General features: G+C 43.7%; 2 protein-coding genes across 5 annotated transcripts in view; one reads left to right on the top strand and one right to left on the bottom strand.

The window, feature by feature from the left end:
* The window catches only part of SLC25A53 (solute carrier family 25 member 53), a 57,959-nt gene extending 34,915 nt beyond the window's left edge, over nucleotides 1-23,044 (top strand). For 2 of the 4 annotated variants that reach the window (XM_027533479.1, XM_027533478.1), the window contains one exon: nucleotides 20,257-23,044. In XM_027533479.1, coding sequence (XP_027389280.1) covers nucleotides 20,288-21,208 — 921 coding nt within the window. In that variant the 5' untranslated portion in view covers nucleotides 20,257-20,287 and the 3' untranslated portion in view covers nucleotides 21,209-23,044. The other 2 variants (XM_027533477.1, XM_027533480.1) reach the window with 2 other exon arrangements.
* On the bottom strand, nucleotides 8,695-11,605 carry ZCCHC18 (zinc finger CCHC-type containing 18). The gene is given in 6 exon segments (XM_027533475.1): nucleotides 8,695-9,302; nucleotides 9,304-9,725; nucleotides 9,728-10,039; nucleotides 10,042-10,529; nucleotides 11,228-11,312; nucleotides 11,514-11,605. Coding segments are annotated over 4 exon segments (1,302 nt in total). The 5' UTR covers nucleotides 10,508-10,529; nucleotides 11,228-11,312; nucleotides 11,514-11,605; the 3' UTR covers nucleotides 8,695-9,200.
* Nucleotides 23,045-27,288: the final 4,244 nt, after the last annotated feature.

Below are 27,288 nucleotides of genomic sequence, written 5' to 3'. Positions count from 1 at the left end.
CTGTGGGGAATCAGATTAGCTTTCACTTTTACTTTGTTCCTTTCTGTATTTGAAAGCTGTTTTATTTTAATTGAACATATGCTACACTGAACAATGTTAAGACAAATTATTTATTTAAAGGCCAGCCAATAAATTAGCCAATCAGCAAATTACACAAATGAATCTCAGGGCAGTTTCACTCACACTTCTCTTCCATTCAGCTTCCTGCCTGGCTCTTGAGCTCCTGGCCTCCTTGGCTTAGCAGCTCCCATTTCCCAGAGTTCCTTCTGCAGAGAAGTAAAGCTGCTATCTTCGTCTAGATCCAGGCCATCTCAGCTGGGTCCTCACTCCCTTCCCCAGCTAAACAAGCATCCCTGCAGGTGTGTTCCTAAGCAAAGATAGTTCCTGTTCCAAGAGGAACTATTTGGTTAGCTCTTAAAGGATTTTTATTCTCACCCTTTTCTACATGGGTAAAGGAGCCTAAAGCTACTGAATTTAATAAAGTTCCCTGTGAAGAGGCTGAGAGGGAGGGCTTAGGTAATCCATCTACAAGACAGTTCAGAAAGTTTGGAGAGAAGTGTTTGATGCAGTTGTAATGGTATTCTGTGGCACAGTGCTTAAAATACACTGGGCACTCTTTCAGTTCAGTTCAGTTCAGTCGCTCAGTCATGTCCGACTCTTCGCAACCCCATGAATCGCAGCACGCCAGGCCTCCCTGTCCATCACCAACTCCCGGAGTTCACTCAGACTCACGTCCATCGAGTCGGTGATGCCATCCAGCCATCTCATCCTCTGTCGTCCCCTTCTCCTGCCCACAATCCCTCCCAGCATCAGAGTCTTTTCCAATGAGTCAGCTCTTCACATGAGGTGGCCAAAGTACTGGAGTTTCAGCTTCAGCATCATTCCCTCCAAAGAAATCCCAGGGCTGATCTCCTTCAGAATGGACTGGTTGGATCTCCTTGCAGTCCAAGGGACTCTCAAGAGTCTTCTCCAACACCACAGTTCAAAAGCATCAATTCTTCAGTGCTCAGCCTTCTTCACAGTCCAACTCTCACATGCATACATGACCACAGGAAAACCATAGCCTTGACTAGACGGACCTTTGTTGGCAAAGTAATGTCTCTGCTTTTGAATATGCTATCTAGGTTGGTCATAACTTTCCTTCCAAGGAGTAAGTGTCTTTTAATTTCATGGCTGCAGTCATCATCTGCAGTGATTTTGGAGCCCCCCAAAAATAAAGTCTGACACTGTTTCCACTGTTTCCCCATCTATTTTGCATGAAATGATGGGACCAGATGCCGTGGTTTTTGTTTTCTGAATGTTGAGCTTTAAGCCAACTTTTTCACTCTCCACTTTCACTTTCATCAAGAGGCTTTCTAGTTCCTCTTCACTTTCTGCCATAAGGGTGGTGTCATCTGCATATCTGAGGTTATTGATATTTCTCCCGGCAATCTTGATTCCAGCTTGTGTTTCTTCCAGTCCAGCGTTTCTCATGATGTACTCTGCATATAAGTTAAATAAGCAGGGTGACAATATACAGCCTTGATGTACTCCTTTTCCTGTTTGGAACCAGTCCGTTGTTCCATGTCCAGTTCTAACTGTTGCTTCCTGACCTGCATACAGGTTTCTCAAGAGGCAGGTCAGGTGGTCTGGTATTCCCATCTCTTTCAGAATTTTCCACAGTTTATTGTGATCCACACAGTCAAAGGCTTTGGCATAGTCCATAAAGCAGAAATAGATGCTTTTCTGGAACTCTCTTGCTTTTTCCATGATCCAGTGGATGTTGGCAATTTGATCTCTGGTTCCTCTGCCTTTTCTAAAACCAGCTTGAACATCAGGCACTATTTAAAGCTTTGCAAATGCTCACACATTTAATTCTTACCACAACCCTTTGAGGGACTTCCTGTTATTTCTCCAGGTTACCAATGAGGAAGGTGAAGCACAGGGCACAAATTCATACAACTTATAACAAAAAGAGCCAGGGTTTCAAGACTGTGCAAATTATGTCCCTCCTCTCTTGATCAAACTGCCCAACCCCTCCATAGGGAACCTGACTGGCCATTTTTATACAAAGTGCAATATTCATATTGGAATCATGGTATCACTACTCAAAGAGCTCAGACAGTGCCCAATCACCCAGCCAGTACCCAACTCCCAAAAGCTAGATTCAAGAATATGGTTTAGTCAGTACAGTGTAGCAACATGTCCTGCTTGAAACTAAATTTCTGATTATCTTCTTTTTCATCCATATGTTATTGAGGGTAGTTGCATTTTCACAAAAGGAGGATGTAGGATAGCCAAAAAAAAGCCAAAAAAATTTCTCATTCCAGAAAATGCAAGTGAGATCATCCTTTTTTTTAGTTGAGTACCTCAAGATGTGATATTTAGCTAAGATGATGGTAAAATGGTTGGAACTTGTGGATCTAGAAGTCTACAGAAACCTGTGATTGTCTTGAGGCTGCATTCTGCCATTGGTCTTCAGCCAGAGAAGTACCTGAAACTGCTGGAAATGAATAATTAAACATGTAGAACTGAATGATAATGAAAGATCTGAGTTTCAGCCAGGCTTGTAGAATACACCTCAAACAATACTCAAAAGCATATTTAAAGCCAAAGAGTGTATATTTTAAATGAAGACTGCAAAAGAGACCGAAAATATATGCAGCATATGTCCAATATAATAATTTAGTTAAGGTATAAGGGAACATCTGGTAAAGATAAGAGTAGAAATCAATGAAGTGGAAAACAAACAATAGAAAAGTCAGCTAAACCAAATTTGTCCAAAAGACTAGTAAACTTTTGGAAAAATCTACTGAGAATAAAGAGAAAATTTTTAAAAATGTATTCCAAATGCCACTAGATTGTATGCTTAAAATGGGAGATTTTATGTTATATGAATTTTACCCCAGTAAAAAATATTCAGAACGGAAAAAGGGGAAATATAAGTATGGATAGAGTACAGAAGAATCATACCATTTGATATGATATTTAGTAAGTGCTGTAAAAATAACCCATTAAAAATATGAAGGATTATAGATGAATCAAGAGGCAAAAATGTTGATAATTCTTGAAGCTGGGTGATGGGAAATGGGGGTTCATTATACCATTTGATACACCTTTGTGTATATTTGAAAAGCTCCATTAAAGAAGTTTAGATACAACTCCCCAAACTATTTGAAAGTTTAGGTAATTTTGTGATTTCTTAGAAAGCTGAGTGCTGAAGAATTGATGCTTTTGAACTGTGGTGTTGGAGAAGACTCTTGAGAGTCCCTTGGACTGCAAGGAGATCGGTCCTGGGTGTTCTTTAGAAGGAATGATGTTAAAGCTGAAACTCCAGTACTTTGGCCACCTCATGCAAAGAGTTGAGTCATTGGAAAAGACTTTGATGCTGGGAGGGATTGGGGACAGGAGGAGAAGGGGACGACAGAGGATGAGATGGCTGGATGGCATCACTGACTTGATGGACGTGAGTTTGAGTGAACTCCGGGAGTTGGTGATGGACAGGGAGGCCTGGAGTGCTGCCATTCGTGGGGTCACAAAGAGTTGGACACGACTGAGCAACTGAACTGAACTGAGAGCTAATTGGCCTTTAAATATTACATGTTAAAGTCTATAGTAGCTCAAGGTTAAAGAGTCTTAGGGGCACATTAAGAAATGAGGAAGGTTGATGATTAAGATTCCCAAAACATCACACTATTACTTCACCACCAACTAGTTAAAAGCAAGTCATTGAGCTGGAGGCCTTACCCCAAGTGTTGCCTTTAACCATTCTCTGCAAGCCACTGGGAAGTTCAGTCTTTGAGCACGAGCTGCCCATTTTCCTTGCATGGTGCCCGGCAATAAACACTGTACTTTTATCACAGCCAGTGTTGGTAAATTGGCCTTGCTGAGTAAGTGAAGGGCACAGAGACTTGAGTTTGGTATCATTAGTTCTGTTTAAGTAATGTTTAAAAAAACAGTGTTGGAGATTCATATTTGAGTTGTAAAGTACCGGGGTCCAGCCCCAGTTGGATCCAGGGATTCCCTCAGGATGACGGCGTCGGCGATTTAGAATAGCAATAGCTTAATTAAGTATTAATTAGAGATATAAAGAGTGGTTAAATAGGGATAGCTCAGTGAGAAAATTCAGTGGAAAAAAGAGGCTGAATAACTTGGTTTACGTGGAAAACCAGTAAAACTCCGAGACAATGAGTTTGTATCACCTACATAGGCCGCAGGCGTCCTTCCTTTCTCCCGAAGGAGAGAAGATACTAAGGCCTCCCCGGTCAGATCTTAGAAGCCCAGGCAAAATTAGTAGGCTTGACGAGCCTTCACGCTCCAGATGGGAATTCAGCCAGAAGGTGAGAGAAAGAACAACATGGGGAGACCAAGCTTCAGTGAGCAAGGCCTGTAGCTTTATTTTCAACAGGGGCTTTTATACCCTAAGTTGCACATAGAGGATAATAGGGGGTGTGAAATCACGCAAAGTCAGCAGTCTTTGATCCTTATCGAAACCAGGTTTTTTTTTTTTTTTTTTTTCCTGCAAACTTATCATATACAAATGGTTTAGATGATTTACATCATCTTCTGGCCAGAAGGCCTGTTAACATTTTATGACTCTGACAAAGGTTTGTCAACCATTAGACTTATTTTCTCTAAGAGTAAGTATTTTAAAGTTTGGCGCCATCCTCTGAAGGTGTTAGATAAAGTTGCATTCCTACAGGGCAAAGGTGCAGTGGGTTTACAACAAAGGAAAGAATTTATTACCTTAAGGGTCTAAAGTTGTTAACACCAAGGCCACTACTTATTTTTTCTACATACCAACTATATTAATTAATACACTTCCAAGGATACAATACAGGGGATGTGGAAACTTGGCAGCAAGCATTGGCTCAACAATGAAATCTTCTACTAGTTCTATTCTGACAATTTCTAACTCTCTGAGAGACTCTATACTATTTGAATATCTTAAGCGCCCCATGCCTCTCACGGTTGGGAGACTGTAAACAATCGTATGCATAGCTGTAGGAGTCCGGGTAAACCTGTCAGTCAAGTTAGAGAGCCATCTGAGGGGTTTGTGAACTAAAACACTTTTGTTACACCCAGGAACTTTATTAACTGGAGCTGTAAGTTAACTCTTTTTCAGAGAGAGAGATGGTGGCAGGGGACAGCACCCCCCATAAAGTCAGAGGTGTAGGTGAGAGCACAAAGCAGTAAAGTAGGCAGACTCTGGTTTTGGGGGTAGATGCTCGAGAATTTCCAGGGGGACTCCTGAGGCTCGATCCCGCCTTTGCGTATGTCAAGCCTCCTTCCTCATGACCTTTGCCATGGGCGGAGTTCCTCACGCTGGCTCCCAGCATCAAAGCTCTAAAGAAAAGCCATAAAATAATAATTAATCATAAGAGTAATAGCTATAACTATCATGAGAGTGGTTTCCTTTAGGGGAAAGTCAACAGGTTGCGATTTTACAGCGGCTCACAGGGATTTCAGGAGTTCCAGTAATGTTTTATTTCTTGATCTTTGTGGTGGTTTGCTGTACAGTAATTTATTAAGGTGTATATTTGCATTTTATGCTTTCTGTTTTTTTCCCTCTTAAATAAGAATGTTTTAGAACCTGGGGATAATATCGGATCTATTTATTTATTTATTTATTCAGGGTTTATTATAAGAATGAAATGAAACCATGTTGAGCTCTTAGAATATGCGTGGTACTGTGTAAGACCTTAATTAGTAAATGTTAGCTATCTACAATAAAAGTTTGCTATTATTATTGTCTTATTATTTGTTGATAATATTTCTCAGCTTTCTGTTAGTCTTTTATTTCTGCCAATGCTATCTTTTGTTATTGGCCTTTACTGTATAATTTCTTTCATCATTCCTAACCATAGAAAGTCTTCTGCAGTCCAGAGATTTAATAAATATTTATTTTCTTGCAGTTTTAAATGTTGCTTTTGAACATTTGATTCTGTTCATTCCCTTCATAACAACAATATATTATTAAAAATTAGTGTACACATGCATAAAATCTGCATTTATTTCTCAAATTTGTCTGGAATTCATATTTAATGTCATGGTAGAAAGTAAACAGATCTTTTTTCCAGTCAGGTCATTAAGTCCCCCCGGCACCACTAATTGAACAATTCATCTCTCCCCCACTGACTTCTGTGGCTTTCACCTCTTGCATATGTTAAATTTACAACCATTTGCACTTAAAACATAGAAATGGTATGTGACTACAACTGAAGGAGTGGGAGGGGATGTTGCCAGGCAGCTGCAACCTGGAGAGAAAGAGAAAGAAAGGTAGAAAAGTCTTCTTTTGTGTCAAAGAAAGGTTCCTTAAAGATTCCATCCCTGAGTGTGACACACAAGCCACTTACTCTTATGATGTTTGGCTAATCACTTCCTGTGTGTAGACCTCAGTCTCCTCATGTGTCATGCACAGATAGTGACAGCATCTACATCTCTCAGGCACTACAGGATGGTGCCTGAGAGTTAACCTGAGTAAGCTTTGGAGTCAGCCAGCCAGGAGTGTCATCCGTGGTTCATCATGAACTAGCTGCATGATCCTAGGTCATTTCCTACCTTTCCAGCTTGTTTCCTCATCTGAAATATGTGGTGTGCATGCATGCTCAGTTGCTCAGTTGTGTCCAACTCATTGTGACCCCATGGACTGTAGTCTGCCAGGTTCCTCGTTGCCATTTCCTTCTCCAGAAATATGTGGCAGTTAATAGTAATTAAATTAATATTAATAGTAAATTAGAAATAGTAATAGCTACCCTCTGAGGTTTCTATGAAGATTAAAGAGCTATATTCCATTAAAGGGCTTAGAACAGGAGTTCCTGACATATAATATGCTTTTAGTAAGTCACAGTTGTGGTGATTTTAATTTCTGTCACTATTATTATGGAACAGTCAGGAAGAGAAAGAAGTTGCAGCAAAGAAGACTGAGAGGCATCAAAAAGATCTTAGAAGGGGAAACTATGAGACTGGGGTGTCAGAGAAGATCATATCTAGAAGGAGGGAGATAATGCAAAAGAAGGTATTTCAAAGGCTAACATCTCCTGACAAAAGACTCATTTCATCTCGCAGCATGGGGAGGGTGGTGGGAGGGGGGTTCAGGATTGGGAACATGTGTACATCCGTGGCGGATTCATGTTGATGTATGGCAAAACCAATACAATATTGTAAAGTAATTAGCCTCTAATTAAAATAAATAAATTTAAATTAAAAAAAAAGATTAGGGAGAAAGAAAGGAAGAAAACCCATAATCTTAATTGAAACCTATCAGACAAAAAATTATCTAAAAGCTTTCTTTTGGCTATTACCCTCAGTCTGATCTGAATGCCCATGTCTCCCATGTCTTCCAAACAGGGAAAATACATACTTCCTGCATAAAAGAAAAGCCAGTGTCATGTGAAATGAAATAAACTCACAGATTTGCATCGTTTTATAGAAATAAAACCTAAGACAATTTCAGCTTTAAATGACATAGAAGAAGGTAAAGGCTGGAAGAAAAGGGGGATGAATTAGGGGTTATCAAAGAAGTGGTCTATACTGAATCCCCAAGCTAACTCCAGTGTAAAGGAGGGCACTGGTTGGTGTAGCATTTATTTATTTTTCTTTATACTCTGTCTGGTCCCAGAGAGAAATTATGACGGCATAAACTTAATTTGTGTAAATCAGTCAACAAGTGATTATGGAGTAAAATTGAGAAAAGGTGAGTAGAAAGAGGAGTGATATTTTAATCTTGGATAAATAGGGGGCAGATTCCTTCTAAGGGCCGGTTTAGAGGATAGGATGGAGACTATAAGCCTATAAGAGTCTGAGAATGTTGGGCTCCCCTGTGGCTTTGGGGGCCTGATTGGAGCTATATCCTGCCCTGTGGTGGGGGAGGGGTCCCCTGTATTTTCTCATGCCCTGGCATCCAGATTGTTTTTCATCTTTCCCCAGTGATTTCAATTTCTTGGGTCAGAGGGAGGTTTGCTGGGAGTTCTTGAGCTTCTGGTGTCCCCTAGCATGTAGCTAGGGTGAAGCCAGGGTCATCCCAAGTCTCCTGGTACTGAACTCTCATGCGCAGCTGCTTTCTCTGCAGTTGAGGGGGAGGCAGAGGGTAGTGTCAACCCAAAGGGTAGTCTTTTTGCCACGGGGTGTTGTTCAGAAGCATTAATAGTAGCAATTTAAGGAATCTGCTCAGGGAAGGGAACACCGCCCCTTCCCAAAGTGAACAGGAATGGAGCCCCTGAAATACCCATTTCCTATTATTGCCCCCTCCCCTGTCTGTCATCAGATTTCTCAAGATGTATTAGCTAAGAAAGCACTGGGGCATTGTTTTTAAAATATATGTATTTTTTTATTTGGTTGTGCAAGGTCTTAGTTGCAGCACACAGGATCTTTTAGTTGAGGCATGTGAACTCTTCGTTGTGGCATATGGGATATAGTTCCCTGACCAGGAATTGAAACCCAGGGCCCCTGCATTGGGAGCACAGAGTCTAAGCCACTGGACCACCAGGTAAGTCCATTGGACACAGATTTAGTTCAGTGCCATAGGTCAGTTGTGATAGGGGACTGTTTGGGAGATAGCTCCTTTCAGCTTCCATTTTCCTCATCTGTAAATGAGGTTGATAAAACTCCACAGTATGAGTTCCCCCCATTTAGAGCTTCTGTATTTAGTTTTCTTATTATTTTCCTTCTGTATTCCTAAAAGTAATCTCACACAGAGACAGCAAGCATACTTGATGCTTATGAATTGACATAAAAGTCCACAACATATATTGTTTGGTGAAAAAATACAGAGCATAGAATAACACTTATATTTGATCACTTTTATCTGTATATAATATCTATCTTGGTACACAGGAATAGGGAGATATCTAGAAGGCCATTCATCCAAGGACTGACAACGGTTATGCAAGGGTGGGGAGTTTCAGGTAATTTGCACTTCAGTTTTTGTAGTTTCCTTCGGTCTTTGAAAGTTTAACAATAACTTGTACTCCTTTCACAGAAGGAACACAATCATCAAGGAAATAGACACACACATAGACCCTTAGGCAGATGGAGGGAGAAGCAGGGACAGAGGTCAGGCTGTCTTCTTTTTGCTGGTATCTACAATCTCTTCTTCCCCAAAGAAAGCCACTTTGTGGATTAATTCATGCACATAGAAGCCTCCCCCAGCCTACCCTAGTTTTCCCCATCAGCAGTCTCTGAATACAGTTAAGGGTTCACTTAGGGCTGGGTCTAGCACATTACTGTGGCTCGGAGAGGTCACTGTGCTTGCCTGGGATCTCTTTTGATGTCTCCTCCTCTGTATGTGTCAGCTTTTGCAGGGTGATGATCAGATTCTCAAAACACCTGGGCCTTGTTGCTCTTACTGTCACTGGTTTCCTTTGAGTGGCCCTCCTCACCACAGTATGAACAGTGGATAGTATATTTTCTCTTCCTGGTTCTACATATATCCCCAGGACCATCATTGTTATATGCAGAACCACCACTGGTAGAAGGAGATTGAGCCTGAGAACTGTTTAGGGAATCAATGACCAGTATTTGATCCTGAAGTCTGGCCCTGACCCTGAGGGGAGGGGCACCTATGGATGTAAGTGGAGGGTTCTGAGACTCCACCAGGATCACATCCTCGGGTGAGTCATTAAGGGTATCATCTACTTCTATCACATTGCAATCAGCAGTGCTGATGGCTATTGCCTGGGGGCCCTGAAATGCCACAGGGCTTACTGCCGTCTCCATGATTAGCTCAGATCTTTTGGGCCGCTTCAAGTGTCATTACAATCCTCTTCCTCCCTTATCGTCCTGATTAACTCCAGGAAATTGGGGAGACACTCCTGCTCATTTGCATACATCCTGAGAAGATTCTTCAGCCTGAAGAACAGGTCCCCATTCAGCTCAGCCCCTAAAAGGAGCTGGTGCAGCTGTGTCTGATTTGCATCTTTCTCAGCTATGATCCCAGCCTGAATAGCGTTCTGGAGCTGCACCTCTAAACGGATCACACAAAGGGAGGCTTTCTCCCCTTGTGCCTGCAAGGTGTTAAAAAATTTGCCATGGGCAGTGACACTGCTTTCAGAATCCCCAACACCAACTTCATGGCACACAAGAAATTTGCCACACTGAGGTTGGGGTTGGCTGTCTGCAGTAAACGCATCACCTCCCGTGTGGGGCCCCTCAGGGTTTTCATCAAGTGCTTGAGCTTTTCCTATTCAGACATATTCCAATCTGGCAGGGCCCCATTGACTTGTATCAGCCAGTTTTCAAAGGTTTCCTCCTTCTGGGCTGGCACCACCCTCCCGGAGAACAATTTCATCTTTCCTTCTGCCATGTTGACCCTTGAAGGACCAAGACTCCCCTTCCCCCTCAGGGACCTCAACATGGAACGGGCCCAGGGTGGCAAGGCTGTATTCTGCTGCCAGTTGTTACCCACACGTGCAATGATGCTGGCCATGACTGACAATGATCGTCTATATGAATGTAACAAAATGCTCAGCCTTTCTAGAAAAGCCTGATCTGCAGGAGAAATCCCCAAAGCAACGTTCCTGGGCTCCATCTTCCTTGTATCTCAGTAGGGTCTGTAAAGAAAAGGAGGGGGGAAAAGGTTAGTAAGGTAGTAGACTGCATGAAGCAGTTTGCGGTCGCTTCCTTTACGTTCCTGAACACCCTGCGGGTACATTTTCCATTCGGCTACTGCCCTGAAAATATTCTGCAGGAAACTGGCAATTACAACCTTCAGGAGTTAATGGGTGTTCCCGTGCTGCAGGGTGCTTTTCAGATCTGCAACTATCCTCTCCCGAGAATCCTCCAGGAAGGAAGGCAACAGCGGCTTAGAATTCTAGGTGAAATAGTGCTTAGAGCCCATATTGGGCTCTCAAAATAGAGAGCAGTGGTCTAAGTCTCACAGATTTGTGGTAGCAAATAAGATCTCCATGAAACTGACGGTTTCAGGTCTCAACCACACCCCCTTCTCAAAGTTTCCCCCGTTATTTCTCAGATTCCTATATGAGCTTGGAAACAAGTGCGCGCCTTTATTTCACAACAAGAGCTTGAGTTAGAAAGCTGGATTCCGAGGTAGGTTGACCTCTGTCCACGCGAGATTGAAGATCCCAGTCTTCAGGCCATGGCGGAGGGCAAAGCAGGGCAGGGAAGGGAAGGGTTAGAAGGAGTTTCATCCCTCATCTCGCTCCCTCGACCCCTCCCTCCACAGTAGCCAGACGGAGAATTCCCTCTCCCACCTTGTGAATACAAGCCAAAGTGACCCTCTATTACATACCCCTGAATCCACTCCGGGAAATCGTTGTCCTACCAGCTCCGCAATCAGCCGCACAGAAATCGAGTTCGAATTCGACTTTGGTGGTCTGCCACGGAGAGAGGGAATGGGAGTTGGACACACACGCCCACATATGCCTCACCAGGAAGGGATCAGGAGATGCAAAGGGGGTTCAAGGCAGACAGCCTGCGATCCCCGCTGCTTCCCGCCCCCTAACTATCCCCCTGAAAACGTTCTCCTGTCAATCTAGGCAAATCCTACCCATTTGGCATCATTCAGTAGAACCCACCTCCTGTCTCTGCGCAGCCGGGCCGCGGGAGTGCTCCTTTGGCTGCCTTTCAGCCCTCGCGATTTGGTAAACAGGAGAGCCGCCCAATCCTGATGGAGCTCTTCCCTCCTTTCTCCGGGACAGGCAATCGCGCCCTTTTTCGTTACTGTGCTCGGCCGGTGGACAGCGAATGCTCCGGCGTGGACAGGTGTGGATGCCGCCTTCCGGTCGCCGTGGCCCTGCAGGGAAAAAGGATGACGCCTCCTCTGCTGCTGCTGCTGCTGCCAAGTCGCTTCAGTCGTGTCTGACTCTGTGCGACCCCATAGATGGCAGCCCACCAGGCTCCGCCGTCCCTGGGATTCTCCAGGCAAGACACTGGAGTGGGTTGCCATTTCCTTCTCCAGTGCATGAAAGTGAAAAGTGAAAGTGAAGTCGCTCAGTCGTGTCCGACTCTTAGCGACTCCATGGACTGCAGCCCACCAGGCTCCTGCGTCCATGGGATTTTCCAGGCAAGAGTACTGGAGTGGGTTGCCATTGCCTTCTCCGGACGCCTCCTCTACCGCTAACCAACTCAGAGCCTCCAGACGGAGCCTCTTCACCCAGCTTTGGGTAGCTGGGTCGAAGCAGCTCGGTTCCCAAGGCAGCAGCGGCCGCCCCCGCCCACTCGCTGGTAGCTCCCAGCAGCCGCCGCTTCTTTTAACCTCTGCGGTTTGAGACAAAGAGAATGATGAGTCGGTTGGCGAGGCCAATCAGCGGGGCGAGGGGGCGGCCTCCCCGCGCAGCCTCCTGCTCAGGGCCATTGCTAGCAAAAAGGAGTAGCAGGCCGGCGGGGGCTGCGGCACACAGGCGCGGAAGCCGGTGCGGTGTCAAGTGCAGCTCGGACTCTCAGACCCTGCCGATTGGCATTTTACCGTGAGTTTGCTGCTTGCCCCTCGCTGTCTTTCTCTTTCACCTCTTCCACCTGTGTCCTCCACGCTTTGAGACCAGATGCCTTCAACACGAGGTGGGACAGACATCAAGCGAACAGTGAAAGTTCCTCACCTTTGTACAGAGGAAAGGGGCAAAAGCATTTACTGAGCGCTTTCTACGTGCAAATGGGCTTGCACGGACAACTCGTTTATTTTCAACAGCCTTGCGAAGGAGGTAGCAGTATGCCCACTTAACAGAGAGGGGACTTAAGCACCCAGTCACTATTCTTAGGAAGTGCAGAGGTAAGAGCTCACACTCAAGTCTACAAGTCTGATTTCAAAGGCTGCCCCCTACTCCTCTCTACTCTCAGACTGAGGGTTAGCTGAGAAAAGCCAAAGCCAAAGTGGAGATGGGAAGGCCTATTTGGAACTATATAGAATTAGTGAGCAACGACTATTATCTCCATTTTTCAGATGAGGAAACAGGCACAAGGTTAGGCGGCTTGCCCCACATCACACAGCAAATAAATATCAGCATCCGGTTTTACTCTGTTGTTTTCCAAATACCAACTTTTTGCCGATCTGAGCTGCCTAGAGGGCATTTTTTTTTACATGAGTGGTCTTAAACCAGCTCAGCTGCAGTCTTAGTGTGCTGAAGGAGGGCTTGGAGAGGCAACGCAAAGAGGGGTAGGGGAAGAGGTAGGAAACTTGTATGGTACCCATTGTACAGAATAAGAAAACTGAGACATTTTTCTTTCTCTGTTTTACACTACAACAGGCTGCTTGCTTTTTCTTTCAGTAAAACATTATTTTTACAGCTTATGACCTGAAAGGAGACAAGACTCAGAGAGGTAAAATGACTTGCCTGAAATTAAAAGGTGAAGCCAGAACTTGTATCATATCTCTCTGACACCAGAATCCATGCTATTAACCAAAGTATGGATATGAAGCTGGCTGCCTCAGAATCATTTTGAAAAGCTTGTTAGAAATACAGATTCCTAAGCTCTGCCTCTGGGGGATCCAGATTTACTAAGAACTAGGGCTAGGGAGGGTGATTTATATTTTTAATCAGTGCTGTAGTTAATTCTGAGATGTAGAGTGGTTTGTGAACCATTGCTAGAGACACTAAGTTATGCTTATGGCAATAAGTAAATGAAGATGTGGCCAATGTATCTCTCCATATGGTAGCTGTTGTGAAATGTAACTTGAGAGCAGAGGTTCCTACCTAGGGTCCTTCCTGAAATTGTTTGTGAAGAGTAGAATTTCAACTATGTATATTCTTCTGAGTCCACAGCTTTGTAGATGTTCAAATGAGTCTGTGGCCCAGAAATGGTTAAGAACCACTTCCCTACAATCTTTCTTCCTAACATTTTCTGTTTCAACTTGTACTTGAGGAAGAAGTATGAGAAACGGAACATAATTTGATCTAACCCCCTAAATACAGCTCTCTGCCGCTGATATAGCTCTTTCATTTCCTGGCTTGAGGACACGTTGCTAGGTTGCCCTTCTGTGAGCTCTTGAGGGGACCTCTCCTTTGCTGGATTTGGAATCACTGGCCGCAGAGAAGGAGCAATTCCATGGAAACAGCATGCAGGGCTGTCCAGAGTGAATGGGCCGTGAAGCCCGTGACAGAGAAATCTGCACCATTTTCCATGACTTCTGGTTCTTGAAGAGCAGGTCTTACTTCCCTTATGTAGATTGTGGTTAGGAGGCCCCCCTTCTGGGCTTGTTCTTGATTCCTGATGTTTGGACGCAAGCGAATAATCTGATGTCTTGTGATTGCTGTTGGGCTGTGTTCAACCTGCCAAGGAACTTTACCTGTTCCTTTCTGCCTTCTCATTGGCTACCTCAATACATAGAGTTCCTTGGAGTAAACAATGCAGATTTGGAGTTTAAGTACTTTCCATCTGAGGACTGTGGACTTTCTCATGGGTGGAACAGTAGCAAGGGGATGGAGGGTGGAGGGTGTAGGAAGTAGAGTGAAGCCTCACCTCACATAACCAGGGGTGATGCTGGCACAGCTCTTGGATTTCCTTCAGCCTCTTGCTCTGCTCCCCAATATCATGACACCTGACCCCAGGTCTCTTGCAGACTCTTATTCTGTGTTTAAATTGGCTTCACTGCCAAAGTAGGTGATCTACAGTTGGAGTTGGTGGGGGTGGGATCAAGTAGGACAAAGGATAGATCCTGTAGCTCTGACAAAAAATAGTGGAAAGAGAAAGATTGTATTCTGGTGCCTTGATTGGGCCCTTAGAACAAAGTAAAGGCCTCTTTGTGCAAGGCTGGGAGGAGGATTTGCTGAACTGGTTCCAGTTAGATAAAGGTATCCCTGATCTCTGGCATCAGTGTGTGGGAATACTTCCCAATTCATGGTTCTAATGACACCACATTTTCCAACTGTAACAAAGAAATCTTAAAAGACTGAAAGTTATGAAGGTAACGCTATTAGTTGAAACAATAATAGCTGTCCTTGGCTGCCTGCCTTCTTGGTGCCTGGGACTTTCCATTTGTTATCTTATTTAAGCTTCTCAGCAATGCTGAGACAGGCATTGTTATCCCATTTTGCAAATAGGAAAACTGAGTTTCAGGGAGGTTAAAACTCCTTGTAAGTGTAGGCACTGGGATTCCAGTCTGAGGCTGCATCAGACTCCAAAGCCCACGACAACTCTTCTCTGTTGTCTTCCAAACAAACAATTTAAACAAAAAATCCTTTCATTTTATTTTAAAATCAATTTTAATTGCTATAGAGTTTATTTACTATCTTGTGTTAATTTCTGCTGTACAGCAAAATGATTGTTTTATATATATATATATATATATATATATATATATATATATATCTCACATATATGTATAAAGCTTCCCAGGTGGCACTAGTAGTAAAGAACCCCCTGCCAATGCAGGAGACATAGGAGACACGGGTTCAATCCCTAGTTTGGGAAGATCCCATGAAGGAAATGGCTACCCATTCCAGTATTCTTGAATACCATGGACAGAGGAGCCTGGTGAGCTACAGTCCATAGGGTCACAAAGAGTTGGACACGACTGAAGCTAGTTAGCACACACATATGTTCAGTTCAGTCGCTCAGGTGCGTATGACTCTTTGTGACCCCATGGACTGCAGCACGCCAGGCTTCCCTGTCCATCACCATCTCCTGGAGTTTACTCAAACTCATGTCCAGCACATCGGTGATGCCATCCAACCATCTCATCCTCTGTCCATCCCCGTCTTCTCCTCCCTTCAGTCTTTCCCAGCATCAGGGTCTTTTCCATTTAGTCAGTTCTTCACATCAGGTGGCCAAAGTATTGGAGTTTCATTTTCAGTATCAGTCCTTCCAATGAATATTCAGGACTGATTTCCTTTTATGGACCACAGTCTTGTCTAACTCAATGAAACTATGAGCCATGCCATGTAGGGCCACCCAAGACGGACAGGTCATGGTGGAGAGTTCTGACAAAATGTGGTCCACTGGAGAAGGGAATGGCAAACCACTTCAGTATTCTTGCCTTGAGAACCCCATGAACGCACATATGTATATGCTGCTGCTGCTGCTAAGTCGCTTCAGTCATGTCCGACTCTTTGTGACTCCATGGTCTGCAACATGCCAGGCTTCCCTGTCCATCACCAGCTCCCAGAGCTTGCTCAAACTCATGTGCAGCAAGTCAGTGATGCCATCCAACCATCTCATCCTCTGTCCGTCCCCTTCTCCTCCTGCCTTCAATCTTTCTCAGCATCAGGGTCTTTTCCAGTGAGTCAGTTCTTCACATCATGTGGCCAAAGAATTGGAGTTTCAGCTTCAGCATCAGTCCTTCCAGTAAATATTCAGGATTGATTTTCTTTAGGATTGACTGGTTTGATCTCCTAGCAGTCCAAGGGACTCTCAAGAGTCTTCTCCAACACCACAGTTCAAAAGCATCAACTCTTCAGTGCTCATCTTTCTTTATGGTTAAACTCTCACATCCATACATGACTATTGGAAAAGCCATAGCTTTAGACTATATGGGCCTTTGTCAGCAAAGTGATGTCTCTGCTTTTTAATATGCTATCTAGCTTTGTCATAGCTTTTCTTCCAAGGAGAAAGCATCTTTTAATTTCATGGCTGCAGTCATCATCTGCAGTGATTTTGGAGCCCAAGAAAATAAAGTCTCTCACTGTTTCCCCATCTATTTGCCATGAAGTGTTGGGACCAAATGCCATGATCTTCATTTTTTGAATGTTGAATTTTAAGCCAGCTTTTTCACTCTCCTCTTTCACTTACATCAAGAGACTTCCCTGATAGTTCAGTTGATAAAGAATCTGCCTTCAATGCAGGAGACCCTGGTTTGATTGCTGGGTCGGGAGGATCCTCTGGAGAAGAAATAGGCTACCCACTCCAGTGTTCTTGGACTTCCCTTATTGCTCAGCTGGTAAAGAATCTGCCTGCAATGCGGGAGACCTGGGTTTGATCCCTGGGTTGGGAAGACGCTCTGGATATCTCCCTATGCTAGGTGAAATATATTGCTTTTATGTTCTGCTCTGTCCTTGATTAGTGTAAGCTTTGTTTTGCCTTCCAGTATAGTTTAGCTCATGGTTGACCTGTCTCCCCCACTAGATTCCCAAGACCTCCAGGGCTGGTACCAAGTCCTGTTCACCCCTGCTTCACAGTGACTTACCCACAGTGATTGATATGTGTTTGTGAGCAGACCAAAGGACTGGCAGAGGGATGCCTGGAATGAATGGATACATATAGGGCTGGGTCCTGGCATGATCATGCAGGCTGTGCATCTGGGCTAGACTATCCAGGGAGTCTGGAATCCTTTCCACCCACTTTACAAGGTTATAAACATAGGAGATACATCATAGGGCCCATGGGATAACTGCTCTAGGCTGACTCCAGGCTTGTTCTGAGGCCTCTACTTTGGAATTCTTGTGTAAGGGGCCAGGCTGTCCAGGATTGCTTTTATAACACCTTTGCATTCACAGAAGAAAGGTCTTCCTCATCTCCCATGTGGACACAGGATTTGTCCCATCATACCACTGTAAATGGTTCTGAGTGTGCTGCAGGAGCATGTGCAGCATCCGCATAGGTGGGGAAACATCTTAAAAAAAATACAGTTGACTGAGGCCACCATGCCATGGATGGTCAGCCACTTTATCTCATTTTATTTTGTTATTCTTTACAACAACCTTTTGAGGAAGGTCTCTTGTCCCTCGTCTGTAGCCAAAGAAACTGAGACTGAGTGAAGTGTCTTGCCTAAGGTCATACAACTAAGCAAATGGTGGAGGCAGAATTCATACTCAGGACTGTCTGCTCCCAAAGGCTGGCATTTTAACAGGAAAACACATAGGAGAAAAATGGACTCCCTTTCCCCCATAAAACAGGATGAGTTAGATTTATAAAATTATGACAGATATTTCAGGTAAGTTGTTTCTAAATTATTGTTCACTTTTAATCCCTGAAAAAGATTGGCCAAAACAGAAGGAACTAGGGATGGAAAAGCACAATTCCTCTATCAAATATTGGCCTGAATTCCTCTCCATCAACCCCCTGCCACATGCACAGTATGAGGATGCCTAGAGAACATCCCCCCTACCCTACCCCCCAGCGTCTGCTCATTTCATAATTGAGATGCTTAAGGCTCCAAGATGTTAATATATTTCTAAAGGTCACACAAGAAGTTGAAAAGAGAACTGGCACTGAGAATTCTGGTCTGCCAAATTCTAGCCCAGTTTTCTTTCTGCTAAATTGGCCTGCCTTACAGTCGATCAACACATGTTTACAGGTTACTCAGGAAAATGTGGGAAGGAAGTGGAACATTACTGCATTCTGAGATAGAAGAGGGGACAAATGCTTCCCTCACCACCCGTCCTTATGCAGGTGCAGATAAAACTTGGAGATAAATCCTTGGTAGGACGGTTGGGTAATTTGGGGGTCCCCTGTGGCTTCGGGGGCCTGATTGGAGCTCTCCTCCAAGGAGAGGGGTCCTCTTTGGTTCCTGGGATATGGAGGGGGCTGCCATGGGCCCAGGAGTGCCCTGGAAGGATGCAAGGAGTGGGCCTCTTGAGCCTGTGCTCCTGGCCAGTTCTCAGCTAAAGGGTCCAAAGCAGAGGAGCCTTCCCAGCCTCTTGGCCATGAGAGTTAAGGATGTGAGGCTTAAGGGCCTCCGAACTGCTGAGGGTAGGGGAGGGCTGGTGGAAGAGTACAGGAGGCTGAGCCTCTACTCCCTCCCTCTAGACAGACTGTGGCTTGAGAGGGGTAGGGTTGTAAGGTCAGGTACTGGACTGTGGATGGAGCAGGAGCAAGAAGCCAGGGAGAAGCTTATGGGGGTCATTCTGGAAGGAGAAGCACTTTAAGGCAAGTTCTTGAGTTCGGCAGCCCAGGGAAGGCTGCAGTGGGCTTCTTGCAGGGCCTGGCTTCTAGCCCACCCCCAGTTCCTCAGCCTGGTGACCCCTTTGTCCCTATTGGATGGGCTAGTGTAACTAGAGCCCCAATAGCCCTCATCTCTGGGGACTACACAGCCCAGGTTTCTGTGTGAAACCTCTGGGTCTGCAGTTTCTACCAGGCTTCCTGTCCATCTAGATGTGAGTCTGATGCCCAGTCATGGCACCCTGTGCCCTTGTCCCCCACCACACCACTTCCTGTTCCTCTCCACACACCATTCCCAAGCCCCACACCCTGTCCTCTTACCCCTAGTTCCTTCCTGACAACTCCCTCAGGTTCTCAGATCTGCACTGACCATTCATTTCTTCTTGATCCCAAAATTCTTTCATGGGCCCTGGCTCCCCAATTACCTTTCATACTACTCCATCTGCTCCCAGACTACTCCCAGGTAGGAGCAATAGCTTGGAATCTTTGCACAGCCTCTTCCCTCTAGTATAGTGGCTCTGAACCAGGGCAATTTTATCTTCTTTCCTCACCCTGTGGACATAAGGTAATGTCTTTAGATATTTTTGTTTGTTATAGCTGTGCTGTGCTTAGTCACTCAGTCATGTCCGACTCTTTGCCACCCCGTGGACTGTAGCTTGCCAGGCTCCTCTGTCCATGGGGATTCTCCAGGCAAGAATACTGGAGTGGGTTGCCATGCCCTCCTCTTGCCATAACTGGGTAGGTCACAACTTGTGCCACAGGATACCACAAAACATCGTATGATACACAGGGTGGGCACCTGTGATGAAGAATTATCTGGCCCCAAATGTCAATAGCCTGTACATTGAGAACACCTGTTATACAGCAACAGGTCTATAAGGTTAAGCTCAGAAACTGTCATGTATAGAGCCTTTTCTTGCTAAACTTCCAGGAATAGTTACTCTTTCTGTTCCTTAATTGGGAGAAGCAAGCAGGGTGTTGCCATGAAACAGCTAGCACATCATCAAGAATCTACAAAAAAAGAAGCAAGGAGCTTCCCTGCTCCCTAAATTTACTACCATCTTTTAGAGAAAGTACTGGACTACAACCTTTGAATGCCTTTCTGCCTGTAGAAGATAGTGCCACTTTTTGGAAAGGGAAGAGCAACTTATTATTTTAGCAGTTTATCAAATGCAAAGTTTCATATGGTGAATGCAGTAAGGATGGGGAGCCCTCCTTCACTAATTTTATTTTCTTCATTCTTCAACCTTCTTTGACTATGAGAATATTTGCTGGGTCAGAAAAACACCCTAGAGGTGACTCTGTTCAGCAAAACTAACTGCCTTTGTTTTAATTTAAGGTGGAGGAATTCTTTCTTAAGAGTGTACGTATTTCTCAGAAACTGGCCCAGAAAATTATTTGTTTCTTTAGAGTTGAGTTTCTTGAGCCTCTGTTTATAACTAAGCAATGAAAATGCTTGCCAAAAGATTTCATTGGTCAGTCTAACTTCTTTTTTTCCACTCTTGCCAGTTTCTTCCATCTGCACCCAGGTATCTTCAGCATGGGGGAACAAAACCACTCTCCCGGGAAGGAGCTTCAGCACTGGACACAAAAAGAGGCTCCAGGAAAGAGAAGCTGGCACTCCCATGCCTACGCCCTTGGTGCCATTTCCAACTTTATGTCCACTTTTCTGACCTTTCCTATCTATAAGGTTGTGTTCCGGCAACAGATCCATGCTGTGGCGGTGTCAGAGGCTTTGCGGCAGCTTTGGCATGAAGGCCCTCAATACTTCTACCGGGGAATCTACCCGCCTCTTCTCTCCAAGACATTGCAAGGGACTCTGCTGTTTGGGACTTACGATAGCATGCTGTGTTGTCTCTCCCCTGTTGGGCCACACTCCCTGGGGAACCGCTGGGCTGCGGGGCTTATGTCTGGTGTGGTGGAGGCTGTGGCACTTAGCCCCTTTGAGAGGGTGCAAAATGTGCTCCAGGATGGTCGCAAGCAAGCTCGCTTTCCCAGCACCATCAGCATTCTCAAGGAATTTCACTCTTATGGGCTTTGGGGCCGGCTGTCACAGGGTTACTATCGCGGTTTCTGGCCTATCCTTCTCAGGAACAGCCTGGGGAGTGCTCTGTATTTCTCCTTCAAGGATCCCATTCAGAATAGCTTGGCAGAGCAAGGCCTGCCCCACTGGGTTCCTGCCTTGGTGTCTGGGAGTGTCAATGGAACAATCACCTGCCTAGTTCTGTATCCTCTGATTGTGCTGGTTGCCAATATGCAGTCCCACATTGGCTGGCAGAGCATGCCAAGCTTATGGGCCTCTATCCAGGATGTGTGGGACACTCGGGGCCGAAAGGTATTTCTGATCTACCGGGGAGGTTCCCTGGTCATCCTAAGGTCCAGTGTAACCTGGGGCCTTACTACTGCTATCCATGACTTCCTGCAGAGGAGGTATCATTCCAGGAAAGAGCCGAAAGACTGACTGGCTGCAGGCAGTGTAGTGTGGCCATGGCAACTTGTTATTCTAAGCCTTCCTGGGGTGGCTTAAATAGCTTACTTCTTTGGCTTGGTCACCTAATACAACTATTCTTCAAAATCTTTCAACTGTCAGTGCACTCGAGAAGGTCACAACTACCAGCCTGTTCTGTAAAGCCAAAACCCAATAGGGTTCCTTGGTTAGAAAAAGAAATTCACCCCAGTTTATCCACAGCTTCATGCAGACCCAGGAAGGCTTTAAGTAACATGTCACCTGCATGAAATGTCATTCCTTTAAGGAATTTGCTGACATTAAGAGGAAACTCTAAAAGATGACCTTAATCAGGCACTGTGAATTCTGGGACCCCTCCAGTTGTCTTCTGGGCCAAACTGAGTGGAGGACCAGGAATTCCAATTTCAGAGAACTAAGCTTGACTCTTGGTATGGGGATTCCAGAGACTTTTTCAGATGGCTACGTTCACTACCCCTGCCACCACCACTCTCACTTTTCAAAGTTGTTGGTGCTAGTTTCAGGGTAGTGGTTGTGGCTAGAAATCCTGAATTAGACTTGCCTCAACTGATCAGATGCCACAAGAACTGGTGGGAATGGGAAGAAGTGTGGTCCTTGGATGGATGGAAAGAATAGACTTTGAGTGAAGAGGTTTAGTTACATGCAGAATAGAAAATTCTACTATTGATTGATTGGTGTTACATGCTGGGACATTTCTGATAGCAAGGCAATAACATTGCCTAGTAACCACTTGAGTTTCCCTAAGAAATCTGGAACTCAAATGACTATATCTCTTCGTCAATAATTGCATATTTTATTGCCATGGATAAATATAATTACTGTGACATAAGTTAAAGATCTGAAATTGTAGCCTGTCATTTAAAGCCATTCAAAATATGGCCCCCATAAAATTTGTAGCATATTATCACACCATTCCTACTTACATAGATCCAATACCCTAGCCAAACTGGAGTATTGTTCCCTCCTCAAACATGCCACTAACTTTCCCATAGCCATGCTCTATCTTCTCCACCTCCAACACCTGTTCTCTACATGTGACTCTACATAATTACTGTGACATAAGTTACTGTGACATAAGTTAAAGATCTGAAATTGTAGCCTGTCATTTAAAGCCATTCAAAATATGGCCCCCATAAAATTTGTAGCATATTATCACACCATTCCTACTTACATAGATCCCATACCCTAGCCAAACTGGAGTATTGTTCCCTCCTCAAACATGCCACTAACTTTCCCATAGCCATGCTCTATCTTCTCCACCTCCAACACCTGTTCTCTACATGCCAGTCCACCAAAATCCTTCCAGTTCCTCAAAGCCCAGCTCAGATGCCACCTTCTCTAAGGAGTCTCTTCTGATTGCCCCTACTGAATGTGATTGCCCCTAATTGAATGTGACGTTAGTCTCTTGTGATGTCTCTCTCCAATTACACTTCATACGTGGCACTGATTCCATTATGTCACTGAGCTCATGTGGTCCTCTGTTCTTGACGTTCTTCAATACCTCCTACTAGACTGTAAAACTCCTTGAAAGCAGGGATTCTTGTATATGTTTTTAAATCTCCCATTGTGCCTAGGTGCTCAATAATGTTGGCTGAATTATTGAATTGATTATCAAGCTGTGATATGGTCTTTATCCTCAGGGTGCTGTCCCTTGTACATGAAGATAATGTTATTGATTCATTGTCATGAAGACGTCTGCCTTTAGGGTGTGATTTTTGTTTTATTAGTGGATTTAGTTTTGTGCTAATGATAATGATGCTGATGATGATAATAATAATACCAACAATAAGTAAAAGTGACTTTCAACTGGGACATTTGATGAGTTTGTGTTATTGGTGGCATGTTTGTTACTGGCAACACTTTGGATCTGAAATTCACAGAGACATTGCCTAATGGTCTGATATTTATTTTTAACTCTGGAATTTTGAGGATTTCCAAGATGACATACATTGCAGTTTTTCCCTTATAAATGATATCATGTAATGATCTCCACATGCACCTCCTTCCTTACCAAACCAAAATTGTCATTTATAATGATCTGACTATAGATCCTGGCTGTTGGGATTCCTCACTGAATATCAGAGAAGTTAAAGACACGGCTGTAAGCATTATGAGATCAGAAAGCATTTGCCAGCAAGGTCAACAAAAAATGGCGGGTCCAGAATCGCTGCAGATGCATTCCCATGTCTGATCCCTCTGCAGACCTGGATGTGGTGGGTCAGTACTCTGCTTGTAGATTCAGTGACAGGGAGCACAGAGTCTGTACCAGGGAAGGAAAAGTAGAAGAGCAGTTAGTTCTACTTAAAGGCTAGCTCTCAGAATACAAAAAATCATTATTTAGATAATAACTTCAGTTTATAAGCTGAAAAGAAGGGGATAAACTATGGTACTCTCCCACTTTTTTATTCAAGATAAAATATGGTACCCCCCCCACATTTATTTCTAAGCACACTGTCCATTTTCACTTATGTCAGTATGTCAGTCCACGTCTGTTCCTTCATTTTAACTTATTTAGAAATAAGTTCAAACTTCTAGAAAAGCTGCCAACATAAATAGAGTTCAAAGAACACTCATATACCCTTTATCCCAAATCACCTACTATTAACATTTTACACCATTTGCTTTATTTCTTGAGCACTCATTCTCTCCACACACATGATATTTTTTGCTGAACTGAGTTGCAATTTTTAATATTTCTAGATTCAACATTTTTAGATTCAAATTCTTTTAAAAAGACTGAGGGCTTTATGACACTGGCACAGTTATAATTGAATAAATGAAAGCTCACAGCAGATTTTAAAGCTACATTAGTGGTAATTATTTAAATTTACTATATTTGTCTTTTTAAAAATTTTACATTTTCATTATGTATGTTAATACTTGAAGTTATGCAATTATAAATATGAATTTACAACTAAAGCATGTTATAATTGAAATAATTTATTTTTACAAATTGGTTCATGTAAAATTTTAAAATTACATAGGCTGGGCTTCCCTGGTGGCTCAGTGGTAAAGAATCTGCCTGCCAATGCAGGAGACGCCAGTCCAATCCCTGGTCCTGGAAGATCCCACATACCACGGAGCCACTAAGCCTGTGCGCCACAACTATTAAGCCAGTGCTCTGGAGCCTGGAAGCCACAGCTACCGAGCCCATGTACCCTAGAGCCCGTGCTCTGCAACAAGACAAGCCACTGCAGTGAGAAGCCTGTGCACTGCAACTAGGGAGTAGCCCCGACTCTCCAAAACTAAAGAAAAGCCCTTGCAGCAATGAAGACTCAGCACATCCAATAAATAAACTAATAAAATTATATTACAAAACACATAGGCTGATCAACTTTTCCCATTTAAATCTTCTGAGTAAAATTTGAGAGTGTAATAGTTTTCTAGTAGTTTTAAATATCAATATTTAGTTTTGTGGTGTTAATATTGTTTTCTGACATTTAAAAATTGCTTTTGGATTTAAGATCAATAAAATAAAGAGATAATAAATACCTATGTCTGTTTAAAACTTATAAAATGTAGAATTTAACACTAAAGCTACTTGGTATAAAAAGGTGAAAGAAAAAATAAAAATCCCTGTATGAGCTCTGTGTATTTTGGTCTAAATATAAACTACTGCAGATTCCTAAAGCTCAAAGTGAAAGAATAAGTAACTAATGTATTACAACTATTATCACAATTATATGGTTTATTAAGACAATTTTGCTTTTGACATTTATTTTTAAACATTGATAGCATTGTAATTTATGTGTTTGGGATAACCGCATGTAGTATGGTAAAGTTAATTAAATAATGGTATGTAGGAGACAAACTGGAGAAGGAAATGGCAACCCACTCCAGTGTTCTTGCCTGGAGAATCCCAGGGACGGGGGAGCCTGGTGGGCTTCCGTCTATGGGGTCGCACAGAGTTGGACACGACTGATGCGACTTAGCAGCAGCAGCAGCAGCAGGAGATGAACAGCATGATAATTCAGGAAAAAAGTGAAAAGTTTACCTAAAGAATAAGGTAAAAATACTGTAGTTCCCTGTTCTGTTCCCTTTCCAACTTCTCTTTGTCTTTCTTTTCCTCACATCTTCAATGCTTCCTCCTTCACCCTCAGTCTCAGTTCATGACCTTACTTTCTCTCTCATTAGGAAAAGAGAAGCATTCAGAATAGAATTACCAGTTAGAAGAACATTTATAAAGTTACTGTGTATGTAATGACCACCCAAGATAAGAAATTCAACATCTTGATAACCCCCATCACTATTCCTCCTGCACTCCAAGCCCCTCACTGATGCTATTCCTCCATCCATCCTAGAGATAACTCCTATGCTGGCAAATATGATATCATTTCTTTACTTTTCTTTATAGATTTATCTTCCTGTCACTGGGAGGGGAACCCTTTCCAGGGCCCAAGAGTGGGCTCTTGTCTAACAATCGAAAAGGAATTGTCCGAGGAGACACATGTACTGACAAAGCAAAAGACTTTATTGGCAAAGGGCGCCCACGTGGACAGCAGCAGGGAAAGGGAACCTGGGAGAACTGCTCCAACACATGGCTCAAAATCTCAGGTTTTATGGTAATGGAGTTAATTTCCTGGTTGTCTCTGGCCAACCATCTTGCCTGTGCCTATATTTGGTCTGATTCAAGACCCTTCCTGGTGGCATGTGCATCTCTCAGCCAAGATGGATTCCAGCAAGAAGGTTTCTGGGAGGTTGGCAGGACATATTATGGGCTAGTGTCTCCTCTCTCCTTTTGGCCCTTCCTGAATTCTTCCAGCTGGTGGTAGCTTGTCAGTTCTGTGCTCCTTATCAGGACCTCCTGATGTGAGATAACTCATGCAAGTGGTTGTTATCCTGCCTGGCCAGGGCAGGCAGTTTCGGTCAATGGTTCCCTAACATTCCATATAAGCATCCCTAAACAATACAGTTTTATTTTGTAGATACTTGAACTTTATGTACTTGGAATTGTGACTAGCTTCCCAGGTGGCACAGTGGTAAAGAATCCATCTGCCAATGCAGGAGACTCAAAAAACGTGGGTTTGATCCCTCAGTTGGGAAGATCCCTTGGAAGAGGAAAATGGTAACCCGCTCCAGTATTCTTGCCTGGAGAATCCCATGGACAAATGGCTACAGTCAGGCCAGCTACAATCCATGGGGTTGCAAAGAGATGGACAAGACTAAGCATACATGCACACCTTTGATATTATTTGTGAGATTCATCCACATTGCTGCAAGTAGTTCTAGTTACTTCATTTTTGTAAAATACATTTACTTTCAGTTCAGTTCAGTTCAGTTCAGTCGCTCAGTCATGTCCGACTCTTTGCTACCCCATGGACTGTAGCACGCCAGGCCTCCCTGTCCATTACCAACTCACAGAGTTTACCCAAACTCATGTCCATTGAGTCAGTGATGCCATCCAACCATCTCATCCTCTGTCGTCCCCTTCTCCTCCTGCCCCCAATCTTTCCCAGCATCAGGGTCTTTTCAGATGAGACAACTCTTCGTATCAGGTGGCCAAAGCATTGGAGCTTCAGTATCAACACTTTCAATGAATATTCAGGGTTGATTTCCTTTTGGATTGACTGGTTTGATCTCCTTGCAGTCCAAGGGACTCGAGAGTCTTCTCCAACACCACAGTTCAAAAGCATCAATTCTTTGGCACTGAGCCTTCTTTATGGGCCAACTCTCACATCAGTACATGACTATTGGAAAAACCATAGCTTTGACTATACAGACCTTTTTTGGCAAAGTGATATCTCTGCTTTTTAATACGCTGTCATAGTTTTTCATACTGTAGATTTGTCATAGTTTTCCTTCCAAGGAACAAGCACCTTTTAACTTCATGGCTGCAGTCTCCATCTGCAGTGATTTTGGAGCCCAGGAAAATAAAATCTGGTACTGTTTCCATTTTTTCTTAATTGCCTTGCCTCATGATTATTTTTACGTATTTTATATCCTTTACTTGACAGGTCACTGGAGGCAGAGAAAGGGTCTTTTTCATCTTTGTGTTCTCCATGATACCGAATACAATCTATTACACATTGTAGATACACAATAAGTGTGTTTTGGTT

The sequence above is a fragment of the Bos indicus x Bos taurus genome, chromosome X, assembly GCF_003369695.1.
Source record: "Bos indicus x Bos taurus breed Angus x Brahman F1 hybrid chromosome X, Bos_hybrid_MaternalHap_v2.0, whole genome shotgun sequence".
Classification (NCBI taxonomy): domain Eukaryota; kingdom Metazoa; phylum Chordata; class Mammalia; order Artiodactyla; family Bovidae; genus Bos; species Bos indicus x Bos taurus.
The sequence above is the reverse complement of the archived record's forward strand: the minus strand, read 5'-3'. Positions and strand labels throughout refer to the sequence as shown.